The 15,273-nt window shown below is 35.4% G+C and overlaps 3 protein-coding genes across 4 annotated transcripts in view; 2 read left to right on the top strand and 1 right to left on the bottom strand.

Annotated features, from left to right (window-relative positions):
- Nucleotides 1–434, bottom strand: part of plekhg5b (pleckstrin homology domain containing, family G (with RhoGef domain) member 5b) — a 74,403-nt gene extending 73,969 nt beyond the window's left edge. Inside the window, exon 1 of the mRNA XM_039652369.2 lies at nt 199–434. The gene's annotated coding sequence lies outside the window, so the exon portion shown is untranslated. The remainder of the gene's footprint in view (nt 1–198) is intronic.
- A 1,786-nt stretch (nt 435–2,220) lies between these two features.
- LOC120463597 (torsin-1A) lies at nt 2,221–5,413 on the top strand. 2 transcript variants are annotated; one of them, XM_039652833.2, is made up of 5 exons: nt 2,221–2,425; nt 3,151–3,416; nt 3,640–3,830; nt 3,926–4,059; nt 4,846–5,413. In XM_039652833.2, the coding sequence occupies exons 1-5, from the start codon at nt 2,278–2,280 to the stop codon at nt 5,094–5,096; spliced, it is 990 nt and encodes a 329-aa protein (XP_039508767.2). In that variant the 5' UTR covers nt 2,221–2,277; the 3' UTR covers nt 5,097–5,413. The 2 variants fall into 2 exon arrangements, with proteins under 2 accessions (XP_039508767.2, XP_039508768.2); XM_039652834.2 differs by having other exon boundaries at nt 2,222–2,425; nt 3,655–3,830.
- A 1,301-nt stretch (nt 5,414–6,714) lies between these two features.
- LOC120463599 (torsin-1A) lies at nt 6,715–11,783 on the top strand. The gene is made up of 5 exons (XM_039652836.2): nt 6,715–7,041; nt 9,317–9,582; nt 10,432–10,607; nt 10,760–10,893; nt 11,174–11,783. Exons 1-5 carry the CDS (start codon nt 6,897–6,899, stop codon nt 11,416–11,418), a joined length of 966 nt encoding a protein of 321 aa, XP_039508770.2. The 5' UTR covers nt 6,715–6,896; the 3' UTR covers nt 11,419–11,783.
- Nucleotides 11,784–15,273: the final 3,490 nt, after the last annotated feature.

Genomic DNA, 15,273 nt, shown 5'->3' with positions numbered 1-15,273 from the left:
ATAGCAAGCCAGATTTGGCTGCATCTCCTCCTTTGATCTCCAGTATTAGCCTATGTTGCATTGTAATTTTAATGGCTCGGGAAGCGTGCATGCTGTTTATACACCTCAGCGATTATGGACTACAACTAGATTAAATCACAGTGATAGCATTTGATTCAGTAGTTTATTATTCATAATCGAAACTCACTCCTCACTAACCTGTTGCATTGTAAAGCTTCATGATCGACCCTCAGAGAGAAAATAAGCTCGTCCATTCAGCAGCAGCAGGACTTCAAATTCACTCCAATGTCGCTTTCATCCCCGCAGAAAGGAGCCGAGTCTACCTCACCAGCTCTGTCTGGCTTAAATCCATGCTTGGTGAGACAGGACTGGTGATTATCAGCGTGAAAGTTTCTCGCTGCTTTGTCTAGGGCTGTTCCCTCTACTCTGAGTCTGTTTCAGCCAAGGAAAGCGTTTCCCATTGATTCATTCAAATCACCTTTAGTCAAGAGAGCCCTGCAACATCTGAGTTCAGCCGCTAGAGGCGCCAGAGAGAGATAAACATTTTACCTCAGTGTGTTTGCTTCGTTTTTTACACACTTTTTAATTTCTTACTGACATATTTAATGTCCCTATGTTAACCTGGATATACTATTTTGACATATTGTTTACCAAATGATGGATATTGGATATTGAAATCGAGGTTCAGTGTATTTACCCCCAGCGGTATCTAAATTCATCTGCACTCTTGTCTGAATACTTGTGTGTATTTGGCTCCACCCACTGGGCATCAGAAAATCACAATGAGTTTAATTTGCCAAGTGTGTTTACACCATAGACTGTAAAAAAAGGATTTAAACACACAAGGAATTGGTAAAAAAAAAAAAAAAAAAAAAAACACACAAGGAATTGGTCTTTGTGACAATTTTTTGCTCCTTTGTGATAGGAGCTTCCATTTCAGAAGAAAACATTTACACCGTAGAAATGAAATAAAAAAAAATGATATAAGAAACAAAAGTTAAATAATTTTGCTGATTTCTTGTTGAACCCCTTCTCTCATCTGTGAGTGTCCCGCTTCAGGTCCTGAGGTAATCAGGATAAATGATGATCAAATAGCCTATTTATTAATGTGATTCATTTATTTAAAATTATTTAAATTGCATTTCATTTATACAAAATTTGAAACATTATATGTATATTTCTAATGGAATTAATAAAACCTTTTTTTTATAAAAGCCCCCAAATGAATTAATTTATGCCACATTAAACCAGCCTGATATTTTTATTAGATTTTTCTATTCGTTTGCAGCTTTTAAAATAGTGCTCCACTTCGCCATCTGGTGGTCAATAAAAATTCTTACATCAACTGTGTAATGAATTCCATCCATTTTCCAAAGTGCTAAGTCCTATGTAGGGTCGTGGTGGAGGGTGGAGTCTTTCCCAGCGTCTCCGGGCCATGAAGGGATGCCACACACACACACACGTTTTTTTAGGTGTGTTATGAATGACAAGTACATTTTCTGAATGAGAGTTGTTGCCAGTGTTATGGTTAAACAAGCTTGTTTTGAGACATGGAAGTGATTAAGAACTGTTTGGCCAAGATTCATGTTGGTAGCCTAATGCAGAAGAGTTTTGAAAATGAAATGTGGCTTTCTTGAGTAATGAACACTGATTGTTAGTAATGAACACTGATTGTTAGCAATAAACAAAACTAATTTCATTATTCTGCTTTAATTGTAGGCCTATATTTCAGTATAATTCCAACAGAAGTGCATAGTTTGCAACCACTCTGATTTGAATGTGCTTTTATCAGTTTTAAAAGTGTGTTAGCATTAGAAAAATGTGCTGCAAATATAGTGTGAGGTGTGAATTCAATTCAATGAACAACAACATATGGTTTCAAAACACCTTTACAGAAAATGCATGTCAATTAGGCTACATGAATGCATGTAACATTATAGGCATACATTCATTACAAAAATCATGAATGGATTTTGTGTGAAAGCAATGAAAAATTGTTCAGACTTCTGTTTCACTGAATGTGTGAAGAGTTTTGAACATGCTGCTTCAGTATTGACCGATGCTAACAATTGAAAAAACAAAAACACAATGCATTTTCTGTAAAGCTGCTTTGAAATATGTTGTTTTTTAAATACAATATGTTTGTTACGTTATATTGAAGGATAGCTAACGTTATAGACTACCGTTTCACAATTAGGAAGTTTCTCTCCGAGTTCCTTTTCAAAAATGAAACCAAATGCTGAAAGAGCCCTGCAGACTGAGTGATCCGCTTCCACAATGTTAGCGCAGAATCTTTTAATCGTTTTATTATTGGTGTCTAATATAACATTAGCGTCAGGTTTCCTGGATGTGATTGCGGCTGTCGGCTCTTACATGTTTAACGTGTTTTTGAAACGGGACGGTTTGCTGCCTTTTGACACAAAACGTGAGTAGGCTATAACCGTAGCCTAGGCTACTATGATGATGTGCATATAAAATAATTAAGTTTAAGCTTCAGATGTTTTGTTGTTTATTTCCAAAAGATAAGGTGATTTCCAATGTCTCAAACTTAATTTCAAACTTAAATAACTTTCCAGTAATGTGTTTGAAAGAATCTTGAAAGAGTAGCCTAGTCATACATTTTTATAGCGCATCATGTGGTAAGTTGTATGTGTGTGCGTGTGTGTGTGCATGCAATGCATGGTTAAAATGTTTAAGTGCTTTTTGAATGAAATGAGAAATATAGCCTAGAAATTATTTTGTGTGTGTGTGTGTGTTGTGTTTTTATATTTCTTAAGAATTCAGTTTCTGAAATGCAGCATTTATTATTCTACATATTATAACATCACTCTCATTTAATCTAGTTTTCCTTGAGAAATGTTCAACATTATTGCAGGTGTGGTGGTTTTAGGTGTGGTACTGTGGTTGTAACAAAATGCAACCTTATTAAAATGTTTTTTGCTTGCTCGCTATTTATAGTTAATTTTTACTATAAATAGCAAGCACAAAGCATTTTAACAAGGTTGCATTTTGTTACAACCACAGTACCACACCTAAAAATTCTAAGGCCTATAAATTCCAAGTTACAGTAGGCCTACACATTTTTAGAATAAATTATAATTGCAAACTACAAACAATAGCCTATTTTTGACTTCACTTTACATCTTTCAGATTTGAAGGCAGATTTAAACAAATCTCTCTTTGGGCAGCACATCGCGTCTGGTGTTGTATTGAAAGCTGTATCGTCATTTATGACTGACAGAAACCCAAACAAACCGCTGGTTCTGTCTTTCCATGGGACTTCAGGAGTTGGGAAAAATCATGCTGCTAAAATCATCGCAAGAAACATTTACAAAAAAGGGGAAAACAGCAAACATGTTCACATATTTACATCTGAGCTCCATTTCCCACACAGAGAGCATTCACACATCTACAGTGTAAGTTAAAAATACATATTTCATGATACATAATCCATGGTTAGTTAGCGAATAGGTAGCCTATAGCTGTTGCAAGTGTGTTGTCAATAGATTTCTGTGCCAGAGCAGGTCAATATGGTGAGCAAGGCCACAATACTAATAGCCATTATAAACCAGAGCTACTATACTCTTTCGTGTTGCTATAAGTGTTATTCATATTCTTAAAATTGCACGTTCTTATGAGCATTTGCACTTTCAGGAAAAACTAAAGAAACTGATTCTTGACAAAGTATATTGGTTTCCCCACTCCATGTTCATATTTGATGAAATGGACAAGATGCAGCCTCAGGTGATCAACAGCATAAAACCTTTTCTGGACTACAATGCCCGTGTAGACGGAGTGTCATTTCACAATGCAATCTTCATCTTTCTCAGGTAAAAAATGTAATTGTTTGATTCAAGCTGAGGGCTAATTAAATATCTCTACTCTCCCATAAGATCACCCAACTAATGAGAAACTGTGTTCTTAGTAATGCAGGTGGGAATTTGATTGTCGACATGGCTCTGGATTTCTGGAGAGAAGGCAAAATACGGGAAGAGATCAGCATGAACAGCAAAGACATTGAGACTAAAATCTCTCTAAACATCTTAAATGATGAGAACAGTGTGTATTGAAAGAATATTGAAATATTTTCCAATATACATTTTTTTAAATGGCAAAAGTATATATTTAAAGTTTATTTTTATAAATGTTTTGATTCGTTTTTTTGTAGAAATTGTAAATAATAAAATATTATTCATTACATTTTTTTTTAATTATTACATTTAATTTCCTTTAAACCTGCACATATAATGTTAAATTCTTGTACTACATACAGGGCCGTGCATAAGTTTAGACACCCATGCTAAAGTTCCCTAAAAAGAGGAATAAAAAATGATCTTTTGGAAATTGATAAAATAATTAAACAAATGAGGACATTTAATTAGGGGCCTTAATTAAACAAATGAGGACATTTAAGGAGACCAATTTCCTTTGTGAATAAAAATATTTTCAAGATTTGTTATCACAACATATTTTCTTTTGTCAAATCAACTTTATAATAATTTATTTAGTTGAGGTAACTTATTATTTTGAGTTTCTGATGGTTAAATTAATCTCCTTCATTGTATTAACTCACTTTTTCCAGTTCAATCAACTTAAAATTTTAAGGCAACCAGGTTACTTACTTTTTTAAGTTAAACAATCAATATTTTTCGTAAATTAATAAATGTTCTTCCTTAAAGCTGCAGTCCATAGTTTTTTTGTCCTTAAAGGTAGGATTTTTTTAGTTAAGGCATTAAGATCAATTTGCAAAAGATGATTTTTTTATTCCTCTTTTTAGGCAACTTTAGCATGGGTGTCTAAACTTATGCACAGCATATATGACATTTGTTTCTCTTCATTTTATAGGTGGATTTCAGCACTCCAGTCTCATAGATCATCATCTGGTTGATCACTATATTCCTTTCCTACCTCTGGAGCTGAAGCATGTGCGTCAGTGCGTCGTGGCTGAGATGGTCGATCTGAAAATGACTGAAGACTTTGATCTGGCAGATAAAGTGGCCAGAGAAATGCCCTTCTTCCCTGAAAAAGAGAAAATCTTTTCAGTGAAAGGCTGCAAGTCTGTCAGACAGAAACTGTTTCTCTATACTGATGATTAGATAAAAGACTTGAGCAGCACTTGTTCCTCACTTTTTTGTGATTTTTAATGCACATAGTTGAACATCAATGAGGTGCTGACTTTAGATTTTGCACAATACAATATCCCAGATTTTGCACAATATCCCAGTGTTGGTGATGATGTGCCTTGCACAGTGTAAGAAGAAATTATGTGAATGTCGAAGATCTTAAAAATGAAGTTTATCACAGCATACAAAACCAATAAAATGTTTACAATAATTACTGTACAACTGATAAACTATGTTCTGAATGTAATTCCAAAGACTCAGCACATGTATATTGAAACTCAGTCTCTGTATCTCTCAGTCATTCACTAATCTTCCAGATCTGGTACGGTATGATTGATAGCCTTTGGTCATCATGAGAGTTATGATCTGTGCGAGACTCTTCCTTGACTCATGAGTATATCAGAAACATTTTTCTGCAACTGCTCTGCATCCTGCTGATGACCACTCGTTCCATGATGATGCTCTTGTCAAATACTGACTTATCTGTCTCTCTTTTATTTATTTCTTCTTAGATGTTTGCGATTTCTCCTGAACAGGTTTCCACGGTGTTCTGACCAAAAAGGATCATGGATGCTCATGTTTCCTTTAGACTACAGCAGGTTGCCAAGACAAGCCTATCCCTTCTATTGGTGTGCTGGGGTACTCAAGTGCAGCATATGTGTCACTGTTACTACTTTGTGATTTCTTCAACAGATTTTTTACAGTTTGCACAGTCCTTTCCACTTGACCATTAGATTGTGCATAACCAGGACTGGATGTTATATGCTCGAAGTCCAACTCCTCAGCAAAGATACCGAACGCATATAGGCCAACTATAGGCCACCCGAAGGGACGTCTCCGCCATGGCCTAGAATAAATGAACAAGGATCAACATCTACTGTATATTCATCCAGAAGAAAACTTTGAACTGGAGAATATTTTCCGTGTCTCTTAAGAAGGTCAAACTCAATGTAACATAAATCAAAAATGTTTGTCTTGTGTCTTTTAGCAATATTTTCTTAATTTCAGTAATAGAAATATCAATATACAAAGTGGTATTTTGCCAATATAAGTTACTTGGCTGTAAAAACCTGAAGAATGTCTTGACAGATAAAATACTGTTCAAAAGACAGAAGCAAGGAACACTCGAATACATCTTTCAGTGGGACACTAAAGAGAGTCATCAGTTCCAGACCATTTCACAAGATGTAAACAACACTGGTCCAGAAGCACTTCCTGGTTCAGTTTTTTAACACTACATAAGAGCTGGGATAAAATACAACCAACAGAACATATAAAACTGAAACAAAAAGTTAAACAAACATCTTTAAGATGTTTTCTTTACATGTGAAATAAAGAAAACAGTTACAAACTGAAACAGGAAGTGCTTCTGGACCAGTGTTGTTTACATCTTGTGAAATGGTCTATAAGTAGCCACATTTATTTATTTCCAGGCAGCAGGTCACATGATCATAATGAGAAAGGTTTACTCTTCTCCTTTGTAAGTCGCTTTGGATAAAAGTGTCTGCTAAATAATTTAATGTAGGCTAAGAATTTCTGTTGTGGTGGTCATGGTTACAGAGAGTCAATGTCAACATACTGAAACTGGAAAAACAAGAATAAAGCTTTTTCTTCCTTGTATAGACTGTAAATCTGTGAAGTGTAGCCTATGACACTGAAGCGTGTGTGTAAAGGTTCAAAATGAAATAAATGTTTGCTGAAGGCGTGCAATTTACGTCGCTTAATCGGTTACGAAACCGTAGCCTAAGAAGATCTGGATGATTCGCTTTCACAATGAAAGAGTGCCTATTGTTAGTTTTATTACTGGTGTCTAATATTACATTATCTTCAGGTTTTCTGGATGTGTTCGCGGCTGCTGCATCTTATGTCATCCACAGTTTTTTTAAACCGGACGGCTTACTGCCTTTTGACCCTAAAGGTGAGTAGGCTAAAACAAAATGATGTAGGCTGTATCGTATTATTTGAAATATAGGCTATGATTCAAACAGCGTTAAATGTTTCCTTTGCTGGATGTGTCGGATAATCCATTCCAAACAAGGACGTTGTAGGCCTAATTTGTTTTTCGTGAAAGGGTTGTGGTACAGTTTTTTTCTCCTAAATAGACAACTTTGTATATCGGGTTTAAACGTATTCTGTTTTTCCTAAACTGTGGTTATGACGTTGTTAATAACACAATACCACATTCAACCTGATGACACATAATGTTGTCAAATAGTTTATCACATAATTTCATTTAAAGTAAGCATTTACCAAAAAAACAGCAAAAAGTGGGAGCGGGATCAAATTAAATGAGGCTCCGGTGTTGTTTCTTCATTAAAAAAAATCCCTTTCTGAATTACAACAATATAATTTTGTTGATAACAAATAACAAAATAAATTTTATTATTCTGAATGTTATTATAAAATGAATTTAATATGCTATTTTTACATTATAATTTTATTATAAGATATATTTTTTTTTTCTAAACGTGTCATGTCAGAAAATTTTGGTGTGTTCCTCTGGTTTTTCTAGAAAAATTTGACCAGGAAACCTGTGTGAGCTGGTTTGACTTTTCTCCAGCTGGCTAAAGTCTGCTTAAAAACGGTTTTATTTTGCTATAGTGTTTTTAAAAAAAAAAAAAAAAAAAAAAAAAACATTTTAGGTGTGATTTCATTGAACTGAGACAAAAATACAACTTTCTGTGTTATTTGTAGTTCCCTTTCGAAAGGATTCTCGAGCTACTGGGGAATACCTCAACGTGACTGGTGTTTAAAGCAACTGTCAAATCATGACAATCAACATCACACTATTGAGACCAGGAAGTATTTAAGGGGCGCCTAGTGTACACTAACACAGTAACATAATGAGGGTCCCTTCATGCAAAACAAAGCATTGAGAACTTTGTAAGTGTACAGACCGTTTAATAAGAAGATACTTTATAAAGACAGTCCACTCCGTGTACAGGCAGGAGCCATCTTTGGAAAACAGTCTCGATGAGTCGAACCACGAAAGAAGTGAGCTGAACTGTATGAATGAGTTTGTGGTTCAACTTGTCGAGACTGTTTTCCAAAGATGGCACCGGCTCCTTCGTTTTTCATGTAGGGACTCTCATTATGTTACTGTGTTAGTGTGGGGCTATTTTGAGCCTTGTTAGTGGTATTAACTAGCGATTTCTTTTTTTTTTTTACTTATTATATGCCCCTTTATACTAGCGTCATACACTAAACAGTTTTTAGAGATAAAACTCTTTACATTCGATTATCATGAAAACAAATCTCAGAGAACGGTCGACTAGGTATCAAAATGTGTTATTAGACCAAAGGTTCATTTTGCGCCGGACTTCTCCTTTAATGCTAAGTGTAAACGTAGCCTATCTATGCTCATGCCTTTGTTTTATGTTTGATCTTGTTTTTGGATATTTAAACAACACTAAGTAAGATTTTTTACCTTAAAATAATGTTTCAGTGGTTTATCAAGTCATGACATGGTGAAATGCACTTATGCCACCGCTTTGCGGTCCTTTATCTGATATATCCACACTATGTAAGATTGCCCGATCAGGTCGCGTTTCTGTAGTGCAAATGAGACATCAGAAAACTTCAAATTTGACTTGCTTCACGGAGAGTGTTACAATTGCTGATAGGTGGAGCGTACTCGACAGTAGACTATACTACATGCAAGATACCTAGCAGCCAGGTAGCTTTTGAATTGTCATCATTATTCCAAAGATGGTGGATAAACAGAGAGCATGTGCGCGTGCGACAGTAGGATGCGGTAGGCTAAATTATTTACGACAGCAGTAATGGACAATTTCGCTTCCAACCTGTAGGGCAACCGCAGAGGAAAAGTTATTTGGTGTTGCTTTAAATAAACTGCACTTGGGTTCTTCAACTTGCCTCCAGTGGTCTCCATGTTACACCTCCAGGCTGCCTGCACAGTTCCTTCAGATGATAAGTGGATGACATGTTCTCTAGGCGCCCCTTATATACTTCCTGGTCACTCTAGTTTGATGTAATGGCCAATACGATTGTCGTGATTTAACAGTTACTTCAGATACCAGTCAAGACGTTCCCCAGTAGAGTCTCAGGACGCAGTGTCTTGTTCCCTGTTCTCAGGGAACAAAGGTTACAGTCGTAACCCAAGACGTTATAACGCAGATGATTATTGCAAGCTACAAACAATCTTTGACTTCACATTTCTTCACATCTTTCAGGTTTGGAGAAAGATTTAAGAGACTCTCTCATTGGGCAGCACATCGTGTCGGATGTTGTACTAAAAGCTGTAACATCATTTATGACTGACAGCAAACCAAACAAACCGCTGGTTCTGTCTTTCCACGGGACTACAGGAGTTGGGAAAAATCATGTTGCTAAAATCATCGCAAGAAACATTTATGAACAAGGGGAAAACAGCAAACATGTTCACTTGTATATATCTGAGCATCATTTCCCACACAAAGAAAAGTCAGACTTGTACAGCGTAAGTAAATAAATGGTGGCACTATTAGCCTTGGCCTCTTGCAATCTAGATTGGCCTCTAGCTTTAAGATGTAAGATGGCCCACAAGACTCTCAGAAGACTTGGGTCATTTACAAAGCAATTATTTCCTTCAATTTATATAGTAATGAAGTTGCATTTCATTTCGGAATAATCACCCCAAAAAACATTTACTCACCCCCAAGCCATCCCAGATGTAGATGAGTTCATCGGAACAGATTTTGAGAAATCAATTGCTCACCAATGGATCCTCTGCAGTGAACGGGTGCCGTCAGAATGAAAGTTAGCCGCTGATAAAAACATCATAATAACCCACACGACTCCAGTCCATCAATTAATGTCTTACAAAGATAAAAGCTACGCGTTTATAATTAAAAATAATCATTCATATTTTTTTAACTTCAAACCAATTGCTTCCCGATAACTTAAAATTATATGAAAGTAAATCTCATCTGAATCAGAAAATATGCACAGACCAAGTACCGTTTACAAGCCAAAACAGTCAAATATGTTGGTAGATTTTGATATGAGAGGACAACAGGGGATGCACTTTTTATTATGGACTGGTATTTGGGCTAAATCTGTTCCGATGAAGAAACAAACTTATTGGCTGGCCTAAAGGAACAGTACAGTCAATTGTAAGCTCATTTTCATTTTTGGGTGAACCATTCCTTATACAGAGCATTTTAGCCCAATATTTTTATATGTAGTAAAACAATTAATTAAACTTAGGCCTATAATATGAAAGTAAAAATAATGCACATTTTTTAGGAATGTTTTGCATATCAAACTAAATTTCTCTAACAGGGATTTGCATGTTCTCTTTATTCAGGCACAGCTAAAGCAGTGGATTTCTGCGAGTGTATCAAGTTTTCCCCTCTCTATGTTTATATTTGATGAAATGGACAAGATGCAGCCAAAGCTGATTGACACCATAAAACCTTTTCTGAAGTCCAATGTCCGGGTAGACGGAGTTTCATTCCACAATGCAATATTCATTTTCCTTAGGTAAAGCCCTCAAATAGGTGGGCTGTTTTTGGGGTTTTCACAAATGCAGTTGTAGGCAACATATTAGCTATATAAAATTAAAACGGAGTGGTAAATAGCTATACCTTCTCAAAAGATTTACCTAACTAATGAGAAACTGTGTTTATTCTTAGTAATGCAGGTGGGAATGTGATTGCTGAAGTGGCTCTGGATTCCTGGAGAGAAGGCATATGTCGGGAAGAGCTATGGATGAACAGCAAGGAGATGGAGACTAAAATCTTTCAAAGAATTTTCAATGATAAGAACAGTATGTATTGAAAGTTCATTGAAGTATTCAGTCAAAATATATATTTATTTCAAAAGCTAATGTAGATTTTAAAATATATTTACATTTTCAATAAGTCTGTTACTTATATTTCCTAATATATTATTTGGCCATTTTATTATGCATTTTCTAATTTATTTATTTTGCCCCTGATTAATGTGTTTTTCAATTGATGATTACATCTGATTTTACCCAAACCTGAATATGGTTGCATTAACTCCCAACAATTAATTTTTTACATTTTCAATGTGTATGTCTACAGGTGGATTTCATCACTCCAGTCTCATAGATCATCATCTGGTTGATCACTATATTCCTTTCCTACCTCTAATGTTGAAGCATGTGCGTCAGTGCGTCATGGCTGAGATGGTCCATCTGAAAATGGCTGAAGACTTTGATCTGGCAGATAAAGTGGCCAGAGAAATGCCCTTCTTCCCTGAAAGGGAGAAAATATTTTCAGTTAAAGGCTGTCGATCTGTCAGACAGAAGTTGGTGCTGTATAGATGAACAATTTTAGCAACATTAGTTGTCCAATTTATTGTCTTAACTTTTAAACACACAGTCGAGGCTGCCCATATTCAATTAAATACGTTTAGAGGAATGTACATGTCAAAAATTCCATTGAGTTCTTTCACAAGTTTATGCTATTTATTTTGATTGAAGGCGTTTCTCATTGATCCAGAACATCAAAATGTTCTTTCTTGCAGCAAAAGTTAAAATACTGAAAAGTCTCTTATTTATTCAAAATACTATCAGCGGGCAGACCTAATGAACAAGGATCAACATCTACTGTATATTCATCCCAGGATATTGCCAATGTGGTCTGCAATTTTCTTCCTATGACAAGACCATAAAATAAATATTATTACCAACTGATGTTTTACATTTTGAGGGGGAAAGTTTTGGGTAAATTTTATTTCTGATAAGGGTGACATCACTGACATGTAGCTGATGTAGCCTACTATTTTGAATTGAATAGCATGTGCTCTGTTACACACTGATATTCTCTAAGTTAGCATAATCCCAGACTCAATCCCACTGGAGATATTTACTAAAAAATAATTTACTGAAAAATAATTTCCAAACAGTCTCCTTGGAAGGGAAAAACTCAATGTAACATAAATATGAGGTTTTTCTTTTTTTTGTCTTCTGTCTTTTAGCAATTTTTCAGTATTTTTACCCATGTTGAAAGAATTCAATCATAGAATTTTCAGTATACAAAGTGGTCTTTTTGCCAATAAAGTTCCTTAGCTGTAAATACCTGAAGAAATTATGTTTTGAGAGATTAATTTTTGCAGATGACTGTTCAAAAGACAGAAGCGAGGGACACTCAAATATATATTAAAGCCAGACACTAAAGAATTCAAGAGGTTAAACCCAGAGTAATCAGTTCCAGGAGAGTTTATTTTATTATTACATTCACTGATTCTTGAAACTTTGGCAAAAACATGTCCCACTAAAAAAAGTGCTAATTCTGTTGGAAATTAATAACATTTTCATGAATGAAAAGAATCAAGTTTATAATCAGGGGGTCCTTTGCACATATGTAAGGTTCTTTTATAGGTTTATTTTTCATTTTTATTATTTTAATGATTATATGCTGGCCCATTGCCTACAAAATCAGCTGTCCTTGGATAGGAGATAATCATTTCAACTTGATTAAAAAAACAAAAAGGAATAATTGAATTGAATAATATATTTACCACACAAAAGAGTACATTGCAATATGTATTAAAAACTACAAACAGTGAGTTTTGAACAATATTTACTATTATTTTGTGGTTATTCAAAATGTGTCCCACATATTCGTCACCACCGTCAGATATTTATAAAAAGTAATAAAATCAGGCAACTACAAGGTCAACTACATTCCTCCATACCCCATTTTCAAACCTTCAGCTTTACAGCATGCTTCAAGATCACTCAAGCTCCCGTAATTTTGCTATTTTCTCTTAAACTTGTTCATATATTTGGGCACTGCTACTGTCACAACCATAACATGTCAACACCGTCACTTTTGTATAGAAAATATTAGATTAGATTATGACATAATTGTATACTTTTTAAGAAGAGGTCTGAAGTAGCTAGCAACAGAGGGGAAACAAGATGGCTATAATGTGAACAACTCATGCATATCATGTGAAAGAGTAGGTTTTGTCACCACCGTCAGACGTCACCACCGTCAGGTTTTCTATCTGACGGTGGTGACATACCGTGTGACGGTGGTGACAAAACCCCCCAAATGGTCTATAACAGAGGCTAGAATATAATTGTTGATCACAATAAATACCAATATATTATCCTGTAATATTCCATTCACCTCTTTAATATTTTTATTTATTTAATTCCCCCTATATTTCTTCCATTCAGGCTTACACTGCATGCTACTGTTAGCGCGAGTGAGAGTGAGGATGTTTCCTGATATCCTCACGGCTGTGGTTCAGCTGCAGGAATACAGCAGTTCTAATCTGAACACGTTTGATGCGATTAAATTGTGTTTCATGACGTTCATTTAGATTTTTGCCCACACTAAAAATTTGTTAAAGCCTAGCATGGATAGGAGCAGCAATAACCCCCTTGGGGTAAACAGAACAGAACCAACATGAATGTTTTGCAGATTATTTCAAAATTCAAAGTACAATATAATTCGAGAATTTATTCAGATTCTTGGGGAATCAGAATGTCAAGTCCTGACTGACGAGTGGAGCTTGGGAGGGAGGAGGGTAATGAGCTCCTGAGAAACGTGATAGCTGCTGATAATACTGAAGGAGCTTATATATGTGTACAGTGATAGGCGTCATATTCCTATAGGGGGAGGTGGATCAGCTAATAGTCGGCTGATGCGAGCTTGACTAACGTGACCTGCCAGAACTAACCAGAACTAAGGATGCACATAGTGCAGCTACTGCCTACCTACACAGCACATAGTATGCACTATCCATTCCAGGCTATGCATCTCCAATGACTAAAGCCAAATGAAAATGGCATGACATCATTTAAACAAATCTAACATTCGCTGTAATTACCCCCAATTTCATAGTCATTACACTCAACTTTGACTTTATGTATTTTCGAAAGTTATGGCTAGGCAGCAGCTATCTGTAGAGGAGAGAAGGAGAAGAAACAGGGAATACCAAAAAAAGCTGAGAGAGAAAATACACAGTGAGGCAGAGTTAAATGAGGAATACCTCATAAAAGGAAAAAAATGTTTATCACAGTGCTCAAGATTGTTATTTTTTGGACCAAAGAGTTAAATGAAGTTGTTAAGCAAGAATTGATTGACTTGAGTGGTATACATTGTGGAATTGTATGTTGTAAAGAGGCCACAGTCACCACCGTCAGATTAATGTCACCACCGTCAGTTCTAAAGTCACCACCGTCAGAGGGAGTTTTATTGGTTTTAAATGAATATACTTGAAATATGATTCTTCAGTGCTGTTGAGTTATTAAAGTAATAGTCTCTTTTAATACAAAAATATGTTTGTTAAATAAAACAACATTAATTTTTCTATTTAGGCTTAAAGTAAATGTTGTATGATGTTATATCTTTTAAAGGAGTACACGCAAAACAGTATAAAAAATGAACAAAAGTGAATATTCAACATTTAACAGCATATATGTGTACCAAGAATGCCAGATAATGATTTAAAAACTCTAAATACATATTAGACCAAACAAATAAAAAATAATTTGCTATTTATTTTGTCTGACGGTGTTGACAAAAACAAAGTGATAACTGGAGAAACGCCTATTTTATGAAAAAAATACAAAATGAGGAGGTTGCACCGGTGCATTGCTGAACAGCCAAGACCTTGCTTTATAATGATATACCTTCAGATTTTGTAATTTAACTAACTTTTTATTTTCAAAATTAAAACCTGTTTTATCCAAATTCCCAAGAATCACTTATTTCCATGCAGCAGATCACATGATCACAATGAGGAAAGTTTGGTTTCACTCTCTGTGATGATGCTGTACTTGATTATATCCAACTACAGTACAACTCTTGAAGAGTTGATTCACACAATGCATTCAGAAATAAATACACAGCATGAAAAACAAAGCGATCTTTCATACACATGAAATTCAGAAGAGGAAGAAGAATTTAAGGTCAACCCGAGCTGCTGTGTCTTTAGCCATTTACAAGAAACTGTGGAATGCGCATATTTTTAGGCAACACTTGACCCATTAATACTAACACTTACTTACTGTTCTATATATACTTTTTTTTATTTATAAGCGTGTAGGCTACGTGTAGGCTACTGTGCTGGACTAACTGGGACTGGTCACAGCTTGTATTGCTGCCCTGCTGTTGGTTTAATGCTTCTATTGCTCTTCTCATTCGTTCAGCATCTGCTAAAT

Source organism: Pimephales promelas, chromosome 20 (genome assembly GCF_988280905.1).
Source record: "Pimephales promelas chromosome 20, fPimPro1.hap1.1, whole genome shotgun sequence".
Lineage (NCBI taxonomy): Eukaryota > Metazoa > Chordata > Actinopteri > Cypriniformes > Leuciscidae > Pimephales > Pimephales promelas.
The sequence above is the reverse complement of the archived record's forward strand: the minus strand, read 5'-3'. Positions and strand labels throughout refer to the sequence as shown.

Coding starts and splice junctions, on each gene's coding strand:
- LOC120463597 (XM_039652833.2), top strand. CDS start 2,278: ATGTTAGCGCAGAATCTTTTAATCGTTTTATTATTGGTGTCTAATATA. Junction 2,426..3,150: donor GCTGCCTTTTGACACAAAAC/GTGAGTAGGCTA, acceptor TACATCTTTCAG/ATTTGAAGGCAGATTTAAAC. Junction 4,060..4,845: donor CATCTTAAATGATGAGAACA/GTGTGTATTGAA, acceptor TTCATTTTATAG/GTGGATTTCAGCACTCCAGT.
- LOC120463599 (XM_039652836.2), top strand. CDS start 6,897: ATGAAAGAGTGCCTATTGTTAGTTTTATTACTGGTGTCTAATATTACA. Junction 7,042..9,316: donor ACTGCCTTTTGACCCTAAAG/GTGAGTAGGCTA, acceptor CACATCTTTCAG/GTTTGGAGAAAGATTTAAGA. Junction 9,583..10,431: donor AAAAGTCAGACTTGTACAGC/GTAAGTAAATAA, acceptor CTCTTTATTCAG/GCACAGCTAAAGCAGTGGAT.